The sequence below is a fragment of the Drosophila guanche genome, unplaced genomic scaffold (genome assembly GCF_900245975.1).
Source record: "Drosophila guanche unplaced genomic scaffold, DGUA_6, whole genome shotgun sequence".
NCBI classification, from domain to species: domain Eukaryota; kingdom Metazoa; phylum Arthropoda; class Insecta; order Diptera; family Drosophilidae; genus Drosophila; species Drosophila guanche.
In genome coordinates this window covers 11,052,278-11,073,855 of record NW_022995743.1, presented here as the reverse complement: position 1 = coordinate 11,073,855, position 21,578 = coordinate 11,052,278, and the positions used below count along the sequence as shown (strand labels likewise).

Genomic DNA, 21,578 nt, shown 5'->3' with positions numbered 1-21,578 from the left:
TGTTGTTGTCGTGTGTCACAGGGGCCAGACACTACACACTCCACGCTCCTCAGCCGCGCTCCCCTCTGGCCATATTCAATCCCAACCCCTCGGCTTTTGGCCAAGACGAACGGCTTCAGGTGCTGCGGGTTCTCTTTCATTTTGACAAACGCGTTTTCTCTGCATGTCTGCATGTGTGTGTGTGTGTGTGTGTGTGTGTGTGTTGGCCATGTTTTCCTCATTGGAGCAATTATTATTTATTATTGCTGCCTGCCGTTGCTGCGTTTGCTGTTTGCCACTGCCCCTGTTGAACAGGTGCGCAGGTGTTAATTGCCAGAGTCTGTCTCTCCACCGTTTTGCCTCTGTCTCTCTGTCTCTCTGTCTCTGTCTTGCTTGCAGCGCTTAGAATTGCGACCAAACAAGAAGCTAAAGCACAGAGAAGCACGAGAGAGCCACTTCCATGGTGCTGATGGACTATAGCTACAGTAAACACTAGCCAACAGGGCTAGGGAACTGATTTGCTGGGATCAATCTTGCCACAGCTCCTGCTCCAGCACTCCCTCAGCTCCTCGCACAATAAACGATGTGTCCAAATAGAACTTAACCGCAAAACGATTACAAATGGGCGAATAATGTAGAATCCATCAACTGCAAATCAGGCGAGCGACTCCAGCGGCTGCCCTGACAGTTTGTTTGTGTGTCTAAAACGGCAGAGGAATCCGCAAAACGAGCACAGCGAGGGGGCATGGGGCATGGGGCAGGTGCTGGTGCTAGTGCTGGTGCTGGTTAGAGAGACAACGACGATCGTTGGCATGTGGCAGGCTGGAAAACTGGGAAACAATCACGGCACAAAATGCCCATTTGATGGAACAAGGTAAATGGAAATTGCCTTTCAGCTAAGGAAATAAACAAGGGACGGCGCAGGGGCAGAACAAGCGGGAGTGACAGTCAGTCAGTCAGCAAGTGGAAGCCAGCAAATATTTGCGCTCCATTGAGAAGGCGCGCCCACCTCCTGCCGGTGGGCGGTGAAAGCTGCGTACAGGCGGAACTAAATGTTTTTTTTTTTTTTTTTTTTTCTGTAAATTTGTTGACATTAGCGAATGGCATGGGGGGGGGAGGGGGGTAGCCTGCCGCACCCTCTTATTATATTATACGATTATGGCTACCGCAACAAAATGAGTTATTTTCCACTTTTGCCAATGGGGAGGCAGCTCGAAAACCTGAGGACTGAAGACTTGTCATTAAAAATCCATTAACTAGCCTTCTGGGCTTCGCTCTCTCTCTCTCTCTCTCTCTCTCTCTCTCACTCTGGCTGCCCCACAACTGTCGTCGCAGGAGTCTTGACCCATGACCACTGACGAGACAGCAGGCCGGCAAACACTGAGAGAAAATGCCATTAAAAAGAACAAGTCAAAAATGGAAAGTCTTTAATTGATCATTAAGGTGGAAGGCTTCCACCATTGGGTATCCAATTTGCAGCTTCAAAGCCACCTCGAGAACAGTTTATGGCGCTGGGGGATAGGAAAACCTGCACCAATGTGTGATACCATTTGACAGGCGACAAATGAAATTTGTTTCTTGTGTAATTTACGAGTATGTCTTTGTCACGCCTGCTCCATGGCATGACTCACTTCTGCCATCATCCAGTGCCAGTGCCAGTGTCAGTCCATCTGGTGGCCCCCAAAAAAGAGGCCCGTACGGTGGGGGGGGACCACACACAATGCGAGAGGGCGACAGATCGGAGGAGTTTTCATTGTAAGCTATTAAAGTGGAGGCAAAAGCATGTGAGTGCCATTCATCCATCTATCCATGGATCCATTCCATTCCATCCATCCATCCATTCATCCATTCAGCCGGCCACCCACGCGGCCTAAGGGGATCGGGGGAGGCCCATTCTTCAAAGGCACCGACATGTCGGAGATTTGCAAAAATATTTCACAACATGAGAAATGTCGCAGAAACACTTACCCGCAAAGAGGAGCAACATCCCCATTCCAACACGCTTGGAGTTCCCCTGAAAAACGACATCTGGAGAGTGCGAGTGCGAGTGCGAGTGGGAGTGGGACTGGTTGTGGGGGGGGGGATGAGTGCATAAATCACCCTCTGTGCTCTGTGCTCTTCGGAGGGGTGCCGCATGCATGCACTGTGCATCCAATTAACTGGGAAATACTTTACTGATTCTCTTAAATCAATCGGAATCGATGCACAGACCAAAACAAACAGCAGCCACAAGAGAGCGTAAGCGAGAGACGAGAGAAAGAGAATGGGGAAGGAGGGAGCGCCACACAGACTTAATTAAGTCATCAACCAGAAGGCAGGCTAATTGGAGATCTGCGCCGCGATCACAGCAGCCCAGACCAGAACAGAACGGAACAGAACCCGAAGTCAAAGTCGAACCCGATCCAGGGACCAGGCACCAGGGACTACTGATATAGGGCCTGGGCTGGCGTCGGATCAGTGACCAAACGACGACGCACCCGCAACTGAAAGGCGGCGGCAGCGGCAGCGGCAGCGGCGGTGGCGCACACAAGAACTCCATAATGAACATCATCATGAAGTGCAAGCAGCGCCAGGCAGCAGTCAGCAGCCAGCAGCCAGCAGCCAGATCATGGATCATGATGAACGGGGGGGACTCGATGATTCAGTGCGTCAGCAGAGACCACACACGTGTCTGTGTGTGTAGGTAAGAGCGCCGCTTGTCCAGCTAGGAGTTCCCTCTTTGGCTCCCTAGAGGAAGACAAAGAGACAGAGAGAATGACTCACAAGCTGCGCTGCAGCTTTTTGTTTCTTTTATTTTTTTTTTGGCAAATCCAACAACAAGTGGGAGCAGCGCAGAAGCAGATCAGAGCGCTGCAGAGAAACGGACCACCAGGTAGGCTAAGGTTAAGGTCTGCTCTCACAGGCAGCTTGAGGGGTGGGTGGTCCAAGCTCTGGCTTTGGCTCTGCCGCTGCTGGCGGCTGTAAATGAAGGCTCTGCTCTCCTCTCCCATAACACTGTGCGACAAGCGACACAAGCAGACACGAACAAGCCCCGAAAGCCGAGTCAGTTTTTGCCTTAAACTCGGATCATGTCATCGAGTATGTAAAGCTAGCTTACACTAATCAGCAAAGTACGCAAAACTTGCTGCAGCACATTCACAGTAAACCTCACTCACACTACGCTACAAAAACTGCAATAGAAGTACGACAGAAACTATAATTTTATGTAGGGCAGGGGAACGTACACAAAGTGAAGTCTAAAATCCTGTGGTCTAGTGTTATTCACCTGATCCCGCAAGTTGCTGCTTGTTCGGTTGTTTTTGCTGTCCCCTCTTATCTGCGATGCTTACATTGATTCGGGATTAGCTGTTGCTGTCTCTACCGCTCCTCGTCGCTCTTTTTGTGTGCCTGTGTTGCTTTTGCTGTATTTGCATATTGTATTTTGCATTGACATTTTTATTAAGAGTAGTTAGCGGGCGCCAGACGGACCCGTAAACGCTCTTAACCCGAAACCTAACCAAGCCTGACCACACACACCGTCGCACAGGAGCACACGCAACCAGCAGTGGCAGAGGAAGAGGCAAAGGCAGTGGCAGCGACATCAGCCATCAAATATTTACCCTCCGATTGCAATTACAAAACACCGATAGGCATCTCGTTCTCGCAAAAGAATTTGCATTTGGGGAATTAAATAGCGCGGGGTCGACTCACTAACTCTCGCGCTCTTGCCCTCTCTCTTCGCATATAATTAAGCGTGCCTTTAAAATTGCGAGCATGCAAAGGGCAGCGAGGCGACGACGACTGCAGGAGCAGCAGAACCGCGACAGCCAGCGCCGGCAGAAGCAGCTGCACTTGGGTGGTCCCCTCTCATGCTGCTTGTCAAAATGTGTGGTCTTTATTAATAACAGCCAGCAATGCAGCAATGCAGCATGGGTGGGGCGGGGAATGGGGGCGAACCGAGTGGAGTTGTGCTGTCGCCAATACAAAACGGATGTTGTGCTCTCTTCGGGAGCAGGCTTCGAACATGTTGCATGTTGCACTGCGATCAGTGAGTGGTATCCAACGTTCTGTCTCTGCTGCTGCTGGTCCTGCTGCTATGATGCTGAGCAGCATTTACGCCCTTTGATTTTTTCCGCTAAAACGGGCAGAAGCTGCAAATTAAATGGTTTCTTCTCTCTCGCACCCGTTCCGTTCGTGTTGCGTTGTCGCTCTGCCCTCTCTTCTTGTGGCTTCTCTTTGTTTGTTTTGCTGATGGTGATCATTTCACATTAAGTTTAATTCAACTTGAAATTAGTTCGCTAATGAACTCATCAGCAACAGTTTTAGGCTTTGGTTTATGGCCAGAGGATATACCCTATCCTCTCTGTAGATTTATGTAAGATATTTCGCTCTCGCTCTCGCTGCTTCTGCTGCCAAATCCGTTAATGAGTTAATTAACAAAGAGCAACAAGGAAAACAGCCAAGGAACAGACAGCTAACATGCAGATAAATAAAAGGAACGACAAAAAGAACAACAGCAAGACGTACATACATACAGAGGGAATCCGAGAAAGCGAAGAAACTGCAGAAGCGGAAGAGCATCGCTCGGGCAGATTTAAAATAACTCGAGCGTAGATCTGTCGCTGATTCTGTCGCTGCATCTGCCGCGGCTGCATCTGCATCTGAGAGTGAGACGTCAGCTGAGGCAGGGGCCAAAGAAAAAAGTTGCCAAAGAGAGTGAGTGAGTAGTAGAAGAATAAGATGATGACGAATGAATGCCCCCCCCCCCCCCCCCCCCCTTTTTTTCTTAAATTTATAGCCCCCGCGCCACAAATTAAAAACCCCCAAAAAGGAGAAAATTTTTTTGGGCTCCACACCCACCCCCCCACNACACGTAGATCTCAGATAGCGCGCTATCGAACATGTTCATCTCTTGCATTGGCCTGCATAAGAGAGCGGGGAACACGGGGACCAAAGAATTATGACAACGCACACGAAGAAAGAGGCCAGCCAGGCAGACGCAGGAGATGGGTGCAGCTGAAGAGAAAGTGGCATGAGGTCAAGTTTTTGTTAGTCGGTGACTTAATGACATGCTAATGACTTTGAATGAGTCGATTTTAATGTAATTGAACAATTAACAAAGATAATGATCTGCCGAGGGATTGGTCAGGCCACAAACAAAACAAAAATAAAGAGAGAGAGAGAGAGAGAGCCGCAGAAGAGAAAGGGAAATTAAGAGTAATACAGTTACTGCTCGTATATTTATTAGGAGTACTTGTTGCCAGAGTCTCCCTTGTAAACCTACTCCCACACAGCTATTAGTTAATTTTCTCTGCTAAATGTATAATAATCAAGACACACAATGGAAATTGCTGGACCGTGGCCTGGAAACTGTTATTCAAAACAGGAGGCGACCAATCCCCCCTCCTGTGGAGCTGCCAACTCGTGATGAATTCTAGGCCTGAAATTAATTTAGTCGAATGCAAATGAAATGCCATGAAAGCGGCAGTCAGGCAGGCTGGAGCATATCAATTAAGAGTCGGAGAGCCGCAATTTACATTTCAATTACAGAACATTTGTCGAAAAGTCGAGCAGGCAGCAGGCAGCAGGCAGCAGGCAGCGACAGGTTGCATAAGTATCTACCAGCCATATAGATCACATTCATTATTCAAACTTGGCAAATTCTATGCCATGCGGACACACGGCCAGCCAGACAACAACAGATGTCAATTGTTGTGGGGCTTGTTAACACGATGCACACACACACAAGTGCACGTATGGCCACAGAATATTAATTACAAAACTAAAACTGGCCACCACTGGCCACTGGCCACCACTGCAACTGCAACTGCAACAAAAGCCATCCATTGTCAGCCGGCTGCTTGGGTTTTCTCACACTGATTGATACCCTGGTTGTGCCACATTTGCTGTTGCTGCTGCTGTTGCTATTGTTGTTGACTGTTTTTTTTTTTTGTTTGATTGAAATTGAAACAATTTATTCACGCAATTAAGCTGAAAGCGGAGGCTGCCTCTCCAACTGAATCTGTGGCATGCAAGTAAATTTGTTTTCTGCTGCTTCATGTGCTGCATAAGCAATGTGCCGCACGGCCAGGAATGGCCGGAGAGCTGGAGAGCCATGAATAAAGAAATTAGCAGCAAGTTGAGCAAGTTCCAATAAATGCACGAAATTTCACAAGATTGCAATAACCAGGGAAACCATTTAGCTATCTGCATTTATTTCTGTTTCATTTAATTACATTTCAGTCATTGATTTCAGTTATTAATTGGGGTTGGTTCATTGGTTCATTCATTCATCCCCTGTGGGGCATAAGCTGTGCTCGAGTGTTGCGGCTTATCTTGTCGCCGCACACGCTCGGCAAAGGGGCAGAGAGCCCTGTGGGGTGGCTACAAGTGGTGGCTTATGATTAGCGTGAAATATAAACAAGTGCCACAACCCCAATCCACCCATTTCGAGTGCGAGTGCTTGTTTTTCAGCTTATTATGTTTATGATTTTGTCATCCTCTCGGCCATGTTTAGGGGCGTTGCCAGGGCAGAATGCGGCTGAGGGGGAGGGTGCTGAATCGCCAACTCTCGAGGCTAATAACTCATTTAAAGTTATGCGGTTGCTGCTGCTGCAGTGGCCCCCAAGAGCAAAATAACTTCATTTCATAAATGGCCAAAGTGGAAAACGGCTTTTGGTCAACGCGAAAAATGTTTAGCTGCCATTTTTGCCTTTTGCGACTTGCTGCCTGCCTGGTGAATTGATGGACGTGGCAAACCAGCTACGTCTACGTCTATGTTTGTGTGTTTGTGTGTTTTTGCTATAAACTTGGCTGCAATTCGTGTGCTTAATTAAGCCAGAAATGCCGAGGCCTTATGCAGGGTAGTCGCTGATCAAAAAGGGTATATTGCTCCTCCTGCTGCTCGAATGTGGCTCCCGCCTTAGAGGGTATCCTGCAAGTCTTCATGTGCCCCCTCTAGTGGCATGCTCTAGTCTCGCCTTGTTTTGTCTGTTGTTCTGCTGTTGCTGCTGCTGCCTGGTGTGTTGCATGCAACATTTTGCATTGATTGTCGGTTGTTCAGCACCAAATTGCCGGCTGATGGAAGTTATTACGGTGACATTTTCATTTCATGGCTAATTGCGGCTGCAAGAACGCTTCAGAACGAGTCCCACGAGTCCCACTTTGGAGGCAACTCCAGACAAAAGTGAGTTATTAAATGCGCGGTGCAACGAGGCGTATGAGTAATGCCAGCAACATATTCGTAAGTCTGTCTGGAGAGAGTCGCGTCTAATGACTCGTGAAATCTTTTTGCTAAATGCAAACTGAACAAACTTTCTGCCAACAATTGAATGGGATACACAGCACGCACACATTGAAATGCAATTAATTTTGAAAGTTTTCGTGCAGAAAACAAAAGCCAAAAGCGAATCGAAAATTGAGAATTGAGAATCTGCAGACAGACTCTAAAGCGAAACTCCCACACTGTCGATGGATGTGCCATAGATGCGGATATTTATCCTGCACCCCGCCCACGCCCACGCCCACTTGGGTGACTATCAAAAGCTCGAGAAGCGAAGGGATGGGAGAGGAGCAGCAGCAGCGGCAGCAGCAGCAGCAGCAGGGAAAGGGCTGCCAAAGCGAAGCTGTCAGCTCGAGTTGAATTTAATTAAATCCTTCATGTCGGCGTGTCTGTTAAAAGTAGACAAATGACAGTTTGCTCTGGGCGGGGAGACGGGAAACAGGATGCAGCCAGACAGGACTTTGAAGGGGGAACGGAGCTGGATGGATGCTGCAGCTCCAATGACAGTCGCAAAACTGAAGCACAGATTAAACAGAAATTCGAATTGAACTTTTGTCGCTGTGTCACTGTGAACCGAACGTCTTGGAGAAGCTACTCCGCTGCTGCTGCTGCTGCTGCTCCTTCAATAATTACTTAATTAAAGCCGCTGATCGGCCACAAGCAAGCGAGAGGTCGGGAGGATAACAGTAATTAAAAGTCGCCAGGCTGAAGCGTGAGAATTTTAACAAAAATACACGACAAGAGAGAGACAGAGAGAGAGAGAGTCAGAGCCAGAGGATGAAGTTCGAACTGGAAACTGGAGCAGCCAGCCAGGCAAAGTTGTCATTGAGCAGGCCAGCAGCAGGCAGTCGCTGGTCGATTGGGGATGCCCTACCAAAGAGTAAAAGCTCCAGAGCTTTGCCTTGCTTTGGGCAACTTAAGGTAAGAGTATTCCCAGCTTCCTTGCTGTTTTGCCGTCCATCCAGGGGCATTGGTTGGATGCCAGGGCAGTTCTCTTCAGTGCCGATCGTCTATGCGGCGTCTTCCACTGGCGCCAGCTGCGGCCGTTCCTACTGTTTTGCCCCTCGCCTGTGCGGCAACCTGCTGACGTCATAAAGACTTTGATAACTTAATTAACCGCGCCAGCAGCAGCAGCAGCAGCAGCAGCAGCAGCATTCGAGTCTTCTGCAATCAAGTCGGGGGCCTGAGAGAACTCCGCTTACCCGAAACGATACTTAGGAATGCGGTAGGTAAAAGTTGGAAGTTAAAGCTAAAAGTAAACCAAATTAAAAGTGATCGTCGCATCATTTTGTCGATAATTTATCAAAGGCCAGTGGCGAATACACTTCCCTTTTTCTCTCTCTCTCTCTCTCTCTTTCGGGGGGATTTTGTTAATAAAAAGCTGTGGAGACGAACGCTGCAAATCGATCGACGACGTGTGTGGTCCACATGGCAGAATCCCAGCATCGTCTTCGAAATTAGCATAAGAGACAGACAGACAGAGAGAGAGAGAGAGAGAGAGAGAGAGAGTCAGGCAGTCATGGTGATCATGATGATCGTCAAACGTCAGACGATAATGAAGTTGCCCAAGCTCAAGCCCAAGCCCAAGCCCAAGCCCAAGATCAGCTGCAGCCAAAGCCAGAAGACAGAGAGCCACAGTCGGTGCCCATAAATCCACTGGCCGAACACCGCACAGGTGGTCAACCTGGGCGGCTCGCCCTGCTGATATTTAAAACAATCTCTGTTGTGCTTTTCAATTACTTTATAGTACGTACACGACATACGAACCAACGGAACGAACGAACGAGGGAACGAACCCACGAATGAGGGAGGGAACGAGAGAGCGATCGGGCCAGCTCTCCGCTCTTCGGCTGGGCATAAAACAAATGTGGGATGCAGGAGCGGAGTTGCATTAAATGCGGTATTCAGTTTGGTTTTACGTTGGGCTTAGATTAATTTAAGAACTTTAATATTGAAATTGAAGATTGCGAGCTAATGGAATGCATTTTGCTTACCTTTAAAATGCATAGACTCTCCACTCCCGACAAACTCCACTGCATTCCACCACCCTCTATGCGCCCCTCGAATGCGCTCCTGCGCTGCCGCTTGTGTCTGGAGTGAAAAATATGAGAAGCCAGCTTCAGCATGTAGAAAAAAAAGCAACAAAATCTTATGAGCCGAGCTGTGCTATTAATTGTTTTATTAAGACATTTCAAGATTTAACATGCCAGATACGCTACAGCAGCCAGCAATCGCAGGGCATAGCAGGCTGTACTTCCAGACACTCGAGAAAGATTCTTCGACTGTAGGGCATTGAGAGAGTGCCGCAAGCGAGAGGCAAATTCCAGCAAGAGTCCCGCTCTGGCTTTGGCTTTGGTTTGGAGCCTGAGCTGCTGCATGATGAAGATGATTATTATGATTATTATCATTATCATTATCATTATTATTTTATGCGCTTGACTGCGTGGATGGGTCGGCGCTTTCGGTATGAAGATGATGATGAGAATCTTTTGGTGTGGTCTCGTCTCGAGTGCTTTGCATCTCTTTGATCCGTGGAAGATTGATGTTAATGTCGGCGTGAACACACTTATTCGCATATTTGCTTTGCTGATGTGGTGGCAACCCTGCCCCATGCCACACACGAAGAATAATCCAAGTCCCAGGCCACTAATAGAGCCATAAAGCGAACATTTATTGATCTACAAATTATTTGGGGCTGCCCTGCCGACGGAGGGAGCATCGCATCGGCTTCACTTGGCTTCTTTTTTTTTGGTTCGGCCTTCTGCTGTGGCAGTCGTTGGTTTAATCTAAATATTCATTAGTCGCTTGATTGGTCGGTTGATCGCCTCAGAGATCGCTCTCTTTGGCTTTTGTTTTAAAATCAGTTTTATGGCCTCGAGAGCCAGCCCCAAAAATAAACACTCACTCGCGGCGGGTGGTCCACGGAGATCAAAGTTTCTGATGTGTTCATTAGGGTGAAAGTCAGTCAGTCTGACTGACAATCGACTGACTGGAGGCTGTAGTCTGTATCTAGAGCGTTTGATTGCGTTAATTGAGAGGCCGTAAAAGTGCATTAATTTAGTCGAAATACCCATAGAAGCGTAAAGTGTTCACACCTCAATTGCACAAAAGCCAAAGCCAAAGCCAAAGCAACGAGTCTATTAAGGCAAGCTCTGGCCGAGGATAAAGCTACAGCCACAGATATAGATACAGATACTTTGGCTACCCATATCGGTGTCGCTTGCTGTCGTCGTTGTACTTGAGGTCTGCCACCTGATGATGCCTCCCCACGTATTGATTTCAGTTTCTTAATGAAATTGTTTGCTAATATCAGCGCACAAAATGCGGTTTGCAATTTGTCAAACCGGCTGCGATCCATGGACCCAATCAATGTTACACATCTATTTGTAAGCGATATACCAAGCAGGGAGGAGGATTTTAGCTGACACTCTGGGACTCTGGCTCCTTTCCTTTGATTTACTTTCTTTTGCCGACTTGGCAACTGTCTTTGGGCTCTGTGTGTGACACCTTCGACGTCTCCCTGTGGCATACTCAATGAAGCGCCTGGGGATGAAAGACAAAACGTGGGAGGAGACACGTTTGACACCGCCAATTTCATATGCAAAGCTGGCAAGGGCTATGCAAATCCAACGTGCAACGTGCAACGTGCAACGTGCAACGCTGATAGAGCAATTAAGTAATATTAAATACAACATATTTCCATGCAGGAGTTTAGCAAATTATGCGCTGGAATGCTGTCATGTTTTGCCTTTGCAGCGCTTTAAGTGGCTATTTTCGAGGCAACAGTCCACCGATTGAGCGATAGACAAAACGCCTGACAAGGCAGCGGCATCGTTTGTCATCTATCCAGACATCTTTGCAGCTATCCATCCATCCATCCACTCGTGTCTCTCGTGTCAATCATTTCAATTAAACGTGCAATCAAATCGATGAGCAACGCCGTCGTCATGTCAATATTCATCACTGGCAAGCGATTGACGCTAACCGCAGCTTTAATTTGCTCAAACCCAAGCCACCCGAGCCACCCGAGCCCTCGCCCTAATCTGTTGATCAGTTTTTGGGCGATTGCCATCCATCATCGATGGGGGCAGGGCAGGGCAGGGCAGGGCCGGGCAGGGCGTGGCTGGAGAGAGAGCTTTCACTTTTTGTTCACATGTAAATATTGTAAATATTGCCACAGACAACAACGTGTTGTCTTTTATGGCTTATTAATGATCTTGACTTGAATGTGCGATCATTAGATATAGATACGAGCCGAGATCTAATCTGTGGAGCCAAACAGATCGCTTACAGCGAAGCTCGGGCCATGGCTCCAGCTCATGTGACTCGTTCTGCTGCCGAGAGTGAGAGAGAGAGAGAGAGGGGGAGGGTCACAGACCGGCTCCACATTGCTGTATCTGTTTCCAGTCTCCGTTTCCTCTCCGTTTCCGTCCGCGGCTCTCTTCGTCTGTCGCTCTCTCCGACTGTCTGTGGATCGCGAGTCTGTGTGTGGCCCGTTAGTTTGAGATCTTTATAAGTCAATTTCGTTTTGCTGCTTGCGTTCCACTGCTTGTGCTCTCTGAGTTACGAGTGTCTCTGCGTTGTACCTCGCGAAGGAAAGCCAGGGAGTCGATCGATCGATCCTTCACATTCGGTTTCATTCATTTTAGCTGATCAACGGGATGCCTGCTTTTGGCATTTGCAACTCATGTTAAGCATAAATAAAACAAATGCGTTTACTTTAAAGTTTAAACATATGCCCCAGTGGCAGGCAGGCAGGCAGGCAGCAGTCTCTGTGCCACTCTTTTTGCCGTTGCCGTTGCCATTGCCAAGTTGGGTCATTGAGGCTGCTCTCTGCTGCTGATGAAGACATCTTCCCGTTTTTGTCTCGCCTGCTGTCTGCTGTCTGCTGTCTCGTACTCCGTTGTTGCTCTTTCCTCTGTTTCGTTTTGTTGTTGCTGTTTTTGAGGAGCTTCTGAAGCAAATGAAAAGAATTTATGTGAATGTGCGAAGACGCAGCTGAGCTGGCTGAGTCTGGCTTTTAGCATAAAACAAGGCCACAATTGTGTTGCAAAAACTTCAAGTTGAATGCTCAAATATTTCCACTACAAACTTCCCAAACTACGCCCAATAGGCGCCAAATAATTACCAATAATTACTCGGCCGCTGCTCATGCATAGAAATCCCTTTAAGAGCAGCGAGACGATGCCTTGATTGAGTTCATACCATTTATATTAAGGCTATTCCGAGGGCCGCCTCGGATAACTTTTATTGTGTCAAAGCAATGAAAAATGTAGCACGCTATAAATCACAATTTCCACAACGAAACAGAAACGGAACGGAGCGCGGGGTAGGAAAAAGATTTGCTGGCAATTGTTGCATTTCTGGCGGGGGCGAGCAACGGCCACAGCCAACCCCTTGGCAATGTCCTTGCGACGCTGTGGCATGCAGCTTGAAGCTTATCTTCGCTTGCCAATGTGCGCTGGGCTGTGCTGGGCTGGGCTGGGGTGGCATCACCATGACGCGGCAGCCAGCACTGAGCGTCTCCCGGCTGTCTGACAGGTTCAAGGTCTGCTCCCCGTGGAAGGTATTTTTTTGTGTCGGCTGCGTGTGAAATTTAAAACCGTGATAACACCTCCCAATGCTCACGCCCCGCTCGAACTTTTCATCGCCTTTCCTTTGTTTAATTTCGCGCCCTTCGGCCGCCTTGGCATTTCGTTGACAAAATTGATTTGTTCAATTTTTCCAACGATTTAACTTAGGGCATGACTTGGCTCGGTTGCGTTGCCATTAGTGCCGCAACATTTGTTTTTAAGGTTGTTGCCTGGCGGCGTCCGCCCCGAGATAGCCGATTCCTGGACTGGGGGCTCGAGGGGCATTTCTGCACGTTTTGCCAGCACAAAAGTTTGCCTGACGTCGTGGAATTTAATCAATTTCCGATATTTTATTGATTCGCGTTAAAAGTAAATTAAATTTTAAATTGCCAACACCCCAAAAGTACAGAAATTCTACTTGTTTTCTAACACTCTCAATTTGCTTTTTTCTTCCCGTTGCAGGTCGAAGTAAGTAAAGGACGAGGACAAGCCACGCCGGTGACTGGAACTCAGTCAACGGGAAGTTTAAGTGGATCAACATGCTGCAGGTCAAAGTGTTACGGAACAGACTTTGGGTTAAGGGTTTGCTGGAGCACTAAGTGCCGGCCAGATGAGTTGAAGGATTCCCGCGGAATTTATGCTTTCGAAGCACAAATTAAAGTTGCACAGGAAATTGCTTAGAAATTGAGTGTAATCCGAAATGAACTTTGTTCAAATGTTCTCCAGAGTTTCTTGAGAGTCCTGCCGACATTCCATTGCCTCCCCAAACTGTTCTTATGATGGATGGAGGCGCTTAAATTGCAAAATACTTTCGACACATTTGCCCTTCGTGAGCCACAAAAACATCTTGCGGTCAGTTGAAGGCTCTTTGGCTCTGACCGAAATATTCCCATTAGTAAAACCTCATAATTGCTTCATCTTCTGCTTTGCCATTTCCATTTCGGTGTCAGTTTTCCGAAACTATTTCCGAAACGAGCGTAACTTTTCCAACCTCCCTTCCACTTTCACATTTTGCATAGAATTTTATTTGCTTTCCGAGCGCACCCACATCAAGTGCGTCGGGAGGGGTTGGGTGGTCTCTTGCGATTCGCTGCGGCTGTCTGCCTCGAACGCTGTTAATTAAATCCAAGACAACTCAAGTCGGGAATGATGTAACATTGGGGGGTGGTGGTGTCTCGAGACAAACGGGGGATGTGCTGAAATTAGCCACAGTCAGAAGTCATTGCGTTGATTACTTTTTGAAAATGACGCGAGCAAATTTCCCAAAAACTTTAATTGTTTTGGCTGGTCCGTCCTCTGGGCTGTCGGGGTTCCTCTGGGGTTGTCTGGACGCATTTAAATTTTGAATTAATTGCTGAACATCGCCGCTGCATATATGAGGCGCAGGATTTATGTGTGCCCAATGAGTCGGCAGGGCAGGTCCACGTCCAGTCATGTTGATGCCATTAAGCGTTGCCTGGAATTTTTATGGCCCACCTCATCTCACACACACCATCCATCTCCTCCGCCTCTCTCCCGCAGGTCCGCGTGCTCGCAAGCCCAAGAAACCATCGACGGCCAGTGCGGCGGGTGGCAGCGGCAGCAGCGACAAGGGGGACACGGATGCTGGCAACGTGCCGGAGGACAAGCGGCCGCGAACGGCCTTCAGTGGGCCGCAGCTGGCGAGACTGAAGGTGAGTAGTTGGAGGAGTCCGATCGATAAATGATCGATTACATACCATGCATACCGACCTTGACCCATATTCCCTCCTTCGTTCTCAGCACGAATTCAATGAGAATCGCTACCTAACGGAGAAGCGTCGCCAGCAGCTGAGCGGAGAGCTGGGCCTGAATGAGGCACAGATCAAGATCTGGTTCCAGAACAAGCGGGCAAAGCTGAAAAAGTCGAGCGGCACCAAAAATCCCTTGGCCCTGCAGCTGATGGCCCAGGGGCTGTACAACCACTCGACGGTGCCGCTGACCCGCGAGGAGGAGGAGCTGCAGGAACTGCAAGAGGCGGCAGCCGCCTCCGCCTGCAAGGAGACCTCATAGGGCAGATGTACCGTACCGTACCCCTCGCTGGGGTAGCAATATGTACCATCTACGATTAGTATTTATGGTTTAGTACGTAAGTTTAGCGCTTTAAGTTGTACAATATTCTAGTCCCGCAGTGCCGCACAGAGTCGATGTGGCAGACCCTCTGGTGTGTGCGTGTTTTTGTATAATATCTAGTAGATTCATAAATTCACAACTAAATAATTGAATAAACATTTAAATTATACGCATATCGCGTCGTGATCGTTGTCATTATGGGTGGCATTTGTGCATAATTTGTGCTTAATTTTTTATATCTCTTTATGGCCCACAAACGTGGCCAGGTGGGTGGTCCACCGTCCAGTTGGTGGGCCGTAGGCGTCGACGTCATCATTAACTACTCAATTAACAATCCACATTTGGATCGTATTGGATTGGATCGCATTGAAATGGATTGGGACTGGCGCAGATCCAAGAGATTGGCGGCAATTGCGCGGAGTTTACATTCGAATAAAATTCATTATGCAAATTGGATTTCAAAGCGCTATCTTTGAGCATAATCGCGGTTAATAAACGACTCCGACAGATGCCTAGCATTTTACTACGACTATTATTAAATTCTGTTTTTTTTCTTGTTTCTCTCCTTCCTCTAATTTAGCCATTAAATTTGCATACACAACACACACATGGCTCTCCCTCCCTTCCACACTCTGCCTGCTGCTTGTGTGTGTGTGAGTATTGCCAACGGCACAAATTGACACCTTGATGGCAAAAGCGGCGTCTACGCGACGGCGACGGCTACGGCGGCAGAGCTTTGCTTAAAGTGCAGCGTCAACATCGTGTAGGTGTTAAATGTGTCTGTCAGTGCGCTGCGTCGATGGGCTTTTGCCAGCGGGTGGGTGGCAGAGAGTGAGAGCGGGTCTGGCGGATGGAGAGAGGAAGGGAAAAAGAGTGTAAGTGTGGATCGCAAGCAAATGCTTGAGGAAAATAGTTGTACAAACATTTTGATATTAATTAACGAATGATCAAAGAGAGTATTTAAATCTTCGGCTTTAAAACACTTCCTTTTGCTTTCTCGTTTTAATCTTTTCTGCGGGCAATAAACTTTATGTGTAACAGTTATAGTTGCTGCCTTATTGAATATTTAAATTTTGTTTTGCATGTTATGGCAAATCGAACGCATTGAGAGTGTCGCTCCCAACGCTTGACAGTTCCGTTTAACATCGAAGCCAGCAACAGTTAAAAGCAAAAACAAATTCGCCATCACCTTGGCCTGCGAAAAAAAACGTCTTAATTCGCCGTGAATGATTTACAGTTTGGTTTTGGGTTTCATTGTTGGCGACATTTGTTTGTGCATTGAGCAGCGGAACAAAGAGATCAGGAGAGAGAGGCAGAACGAGATTGCGAACGGAACCAACGCAAGCTTAATCAAGGTATGCGTGCAGGGAAAGGCACTCTCACCAACACTCTTGTGTTCGACCCAAAGCAAACGAAATTAATTGAGAGGAAAGTTTGTAGGCAACTGTAAGAGCACTCTCTCTGAAAGCCTCACCTTGTGCAAATAGACCTTGAGAGAGCAGTAAGCTAAGGTATTGCACTTTATTTGCATGTCCATTTGTGTTCGTCTCCGCGCCTGTTCTCAGCCGTAGTGCGTTTTGTGGGTGCTGTGCTGGGTGTGCGTGGGAGTTTTCGCGTTTCTTAAGTGATTTTTTATGGCACGCGTCGCCATCGGTTCGACAGAGATATAACTTCATAAAAAGTCAATTTAAGGTTAGTAATATTTTGTTGAATTTATAGTGGAGAGTATTTTGTTTAAGCATACGTTTTTTACGGCTGCGCGCCACTCTGTTTCTGGAATGTGGTGATACCCTGTCTTTTGTTTCTTTAGAGGGGGGGAGGCAGTCCTACTACGAATGGAGAAGTAGGATCTCCTCTCCATGCGTCATGGTCCATGGGTTTGGGGGGCGAGTATATTACGTTATAAATTCAATAAATGTGACCATAAAAAGGCCCATTCAAATACCTTGCCCGCGTACATTAATCCCGCTGCCACCTTAACCCTTACCGCCCGGCACCCTTGCTCCCCCTCAGGGACAACACATTACAACGCCTCGAATGCTGCCGCTGCTGGATCTGTAGCTGTAGCTGTAGCTGTAGCTGGTGCTGGTGTTGTCCCTCCCCGAACCCCTCCGCCAAATGATTAATGTCTGGCAGGTCGCAGCCTTGGCCAGACTCCCAGTCCGTGTCCGTGTCCGTGTCCGAATCCGAATCCGAGCTCGCGTCTGAGTCCGAGCCAGCGTCGGCCCCCAGGCCTCTGTCAGTGTTCCCGGAATGCGCAAGAGAGTAAGAGAGGGAGAGAGAGAGAGAGCGAGTAACCCGAAAAAAAAGACAATACGCATAAATCTATGGGGTTGACACTTAGTACCCAAAGACCACAGACTTCAAATGAATTTGTTCAGCATCAGCACCAGCACAAGCTCAGCAGACGGCGCAGCAGCAGCAGCAGCAGCAGCAGCAGCAGCAGCAAGAGAGCAAAAGCAGGAGAAGAGAGAGATACAGATAGAGAGAGGACGGGGCAGGTCAGCTGAGGCTGAGTGGCGAGGCGTCATAAAATTGGCAACAAATTGTTTTTCACGCCGTTTTAAATACACATTTTTTAGCCGATACTTGGAGACCGTTTAATGAGCGAACCGAACGCAGCCGAACCGGGAACCGGGTATAGATCGGGAACGGGAACGGGAACTGGCACCTGCACTAAGAGAAATTAGTGAAATTTTACTTCAAAATTACAATCCTCACATATTTAGACTAGACTTTAATCAATTATGCTGAGCAAATATGGAAAATCTTGTGAACAAATCAAGGGAATATTTGCCTTTGTTGAATTCTCCATTTCTGGTTGAGGTTTTTTGTTGCAGTGCAGACGACAGGCCAGCGACATTATTCGACTTGACGAACGTTCGTGGACGTAGCTGGATGCCGGGATGCTGGGATGCTGGCTGTTGGACTCTGCCTGGTCGTTCGCTAATAAATTTGCGGCTAAGGAGATAAGCTTATAAATTTTAACTGTAATTATGCGACACAAGATTTATGAAGAGAGTCCGCCAAGCAACCAGTCAGCCCGCTTTCCGTTTCGGTCTCGGATTATTAATGAAACACAAACTTACAACGAAATGCGCTCAGCCTCCGTCTGCCCCCAGCCCCACTGCGTGCTGTGTGCCTGTGTGCCTGTGTGCCTGTGGGGCGGCACCCTTTTAGCCAAAAACTAGCACAAGATTTACGAGCATTCCCCCCATAGCATTCCCCAGTGGCCGCGCATCTAATGCCCAGCGGCTTAATGAGTTTTTCGGGGCTGGTGCATGCAAATCTTGCAACTGCTTCCCAACTGCTCCCTGCAACCACTCCGATCGCCTGCCACTCGGTTTCATTGATCCCCAATGATGCGATCCCATGCATGCATGTGGGTGTGTCCTGCTGTCTGACGAGAGTTTCAGCGTCTCTCTCTCTGGGCGACCACCCACGTAGCGCCAATCTGCTGCCAAGATCTGCGTATTTGACATTTGCTGCGCTGTCTGTGGCTGTTGCCTCTGCCTCTGCCTCTGCCAGTCGAAAGAAAATAAAGAAGAAGGAGCAAGCTTTGGGGGCACCAAAGATTGGAATACTCAAAAGTAAACCCAAAGTTCACCCTATCTTCTGGCAGTGTATCTTAATGGATGCAGTCCTTGATGGAGCGAAACGAGGATCATTGCGAGAAGTGATTTAGACTCTAGACAAATGGCAGTGGGAGTGAGCTTGAAAATCGATTGAGTTTCAGCCAAGTTTTGCCCACAGTTTCCCCCAACTAAACCATAAGGAAATGCCTTTGCCACCTGCTCAAGTCTGGGGCAGAGACACCCTGATGGGTGGGCTGGGTTAATTATGCAACGAAAATACTTCAGCTCTGCCGTTGACACGTGAAAATGTGGAAATTCCATGCTCAGGCATTAGCCAACAGGAGCGGAAGTGTCTTGTTAACATGCAAAACAAGCCATTTGAGTCGGCAAGGGGAATTTGGGAGCTTAGGAGTTTACGAACCTGCCAAGAGCAGCCTGCCCCAAATTATGACTCACTGGAAGTTAGTTCTTCAATTCAATTAGGAAAAGGCAATCGGAACTGCCAATGGGAACTTTGTTTGGGGCTTGGGGCTGCCCAAGCCGCATCGTAAAATCTAACGATGTGGCCCAACCCTGGGATTGCATTGTCATGGCACATTTGCAGCGCAACTCTTAATTGCATCACTGGGCAGAGTTCCAGAGACCCAACCCAGGACATGCCCCGAGCAACCCTTTTCTCACTGTCGCCAGAACAGACGCTTAACGCGATTGGACACGCATGTCCTGCCAGCGAGGCAGGACTACGGCAGAGCAGGGATTGGGCCAAGGCAGGGCAATAAACACGTAACGCAACCCGCAGGACCAAATAATGTTTAAAGTGTTATAAAACTGTCACCAGGACAACCAGCAGATGTCACTCGAGTGTTTGTCTCTGCTCCCTGCCCATCCTTTGTCTTCTTTGATATTGGTTTTTCGATTAAAATTAAAGTTCTGCAACTGTTTAGACGGCCAAACAGTCTGTGACCTGCCCGAGTGGCAGAGTGGCAGAGTGCCAGAGTGGCAGTGGAACATCAATTAGACACACTTCAACTCCCCTGACAGCCAGAAATGTCAAAACAGAAATTGATCGCGTCTGGGAATGGGACTTGCGTGGGTGTGTGTGGGTGTGTCCGCACAACTGAACAAATCAAAACATTACTTGCATAAAATATGAACAGCAAACGCATCGCAGGAACCGCAACCCAAGGGGACTCCACAAATGGCAAACAAAACAAAACAAAACAAAACAGTGGCAAGGTCGCACATTCCTAGAAGCAGAAGTTGCAGTCCCAGTCCCAGTCCCAGTCCCATCAACCATTTAATAGTACACTCCCCATGCAGTCCAGACAACACGTCCGCCACTGCATACAATTATGGCTAATACGAGTGAGGGCCAAAGGCCCTACACAAGGCAGCTGCGACAGGAGATGGGCACAGGGAAGGGCTCGCCTTAGCAGTTGGATTTTCAACTGGAATTAGTTCTCGAATCGGTTAGTTTTTTGCCATCTTATTATGGGCAATCAACAGAGCCGCAACCGAGGTGAAAGTCTCGTCCGCAGCCATCGAATGACAAACCCAAAGCAACATCACAACCCTTGCGCCTCGTTCTAGGGACCCAAATGATATGCACAGTAGCCATGGGCTTCGGGGAGGTCCAATTAATCGAGTCGAGTGTCGAGTGTCGAGTCGGACATACAAATTAAAAGTCATAAATCCACGTAGCCAGTGGTTGGCAGTGGAGGAAATGTCACCGAAAATTATGAAGGTTTACCTTTCGTTCGTTCATTATGCATGGAGCGTGCGCATTAGAGCCAGGCGCAGGCTCGAAACGGGAAGCGGTTCAGGGACCCCAGAGTTCGTTGGGCTCCGGCTCCTGGAGACCCACCGCACTGGCCTTTCTCTGGCAGTTGCACAAGTTGTCGAGCGGCAACAGCATTGTTGTGGCTGCCACTTGGCAATCTTAAGTCGGTCAGAGTCGAAGGCGAGGCGAGGCGAGGCGAGGCGAGGCATGCGCGCCTGCATATTAAGAGACGATGATCAGATCAGAGAGCCGAAACCGTACCCCAAAAGGGAGTGAGTGGTCGGGGGAGAGATCGATGTTGCTCATTAGTATTATGCTCATATGCATACGTGCTCTCCACTCTCCACTCTCCAATCTCCTCTCTCTGTCTGCCCGCCAGTTATGATGAGTGACATTTGATCTTGTTTTGTGTCAAATTAAGAGGCTGCAGCTGGCTGGTGGATCCCCACCTCAGCACTGATGATCGTGCGACCTTTTTTGTTCATGCCTCATGACATTCAGGGACTGTGGCGAAGACTGTTGGCCGCACACTTAAGCCGTTGAGTGGTTGATTCCTGGTACTTTGGAGGCGCTTCATCGGGCCACACGTACTGCGTCCAGGATCAATCTGTGACTTTGAATCTGTGGCCGAATCTCCGCATCTGTAACTGCCTTATGCCATGTCATGATTTGGCACTTGAGTGCCACAGCGTGGGCCACTCCACACTCCACTTTTGTGTCTTGGGCTGCATTCTGTTGGGTTAATAAAAGTTGGCAAGTAAAAAAGGCGAGCAGCTTGGTGTTGATATTGGTTTCGGCTTACCATTTCTTTTCTCTGGTCACTGATGGGGACGCTGATGGCTCAATTGTGTGTGGACCGGACCACACAACCTGCAAGTTGCCCCGAAATCTAGAGCGGGTCCTTGCTGCCGACTTTCTTTGGTATGCAGATGACAGGCTGTAGGGGGACCACCTGCTCAAGTTCAGAGCTCACTTCTTGCTGACACTCGCAGCACTCTGCTCTCTGCTGATCCTTATCCACTCAAAGTGATTTGTTGTCACACATTTGTCACTGTACAAAACTCTCCTCCAAGGCAATTGAAATCCCTCCACTCAGCAGCGATAAGCGGCAGAATAATTGCATGACTCACAAGATCAGTGTCCGCAGCTCAATCACAACTAGACATCAGTCCAGTCCAATCCAGTCAGTCAGCCATCCATCCATCTCAACACTCTCAGATTAATCACCGAATGGGTAGGCGCTTGATGAATGGTTGACTCGATCGTTGGATCATTGCCACATTGATGGACTTCGGTTGACATAACGCAGGGCTGAGGGC

General features: G+C 48.3%; 1 protein-coding gene across 2 annotated transcripts in view; it reads left to right on the top strand.

Annotated features, from left to right (window-relative positions):
• The window catches only part of LOC117592253 (homeobox protein invected), a 32,919-nt gene extending 17,823 nt beyond the window's left edge, over positions 1 to 15,096 (top strand). For both annotated transcript variants that reach the window (XM_034285892.1, XM_034285893.1), the window contains exons 3-5: positions 13,276 to 13,281; positions 14,335 to 14,486; positions 14,575 to 15,096. In XM_034285892.1, the coding sequence (XP_034141783.1) occupies positions 13,276 to 13,281; positions 14,335 to 14,486; positions 14,575 to 14,844 (428 nt within the window). In that variant the 3' untranslated portion in view covers positions 14,845 to 15,096. The remainder of the gene's footprint in view (positions 1 to 13,275; positions 13,282 to 14,334; positions 14,487 to 14,574) is intronic.
• The last annotated feature ends 6,482 nt before the right edge of the window (positions 15,097 to 21,578 follow it).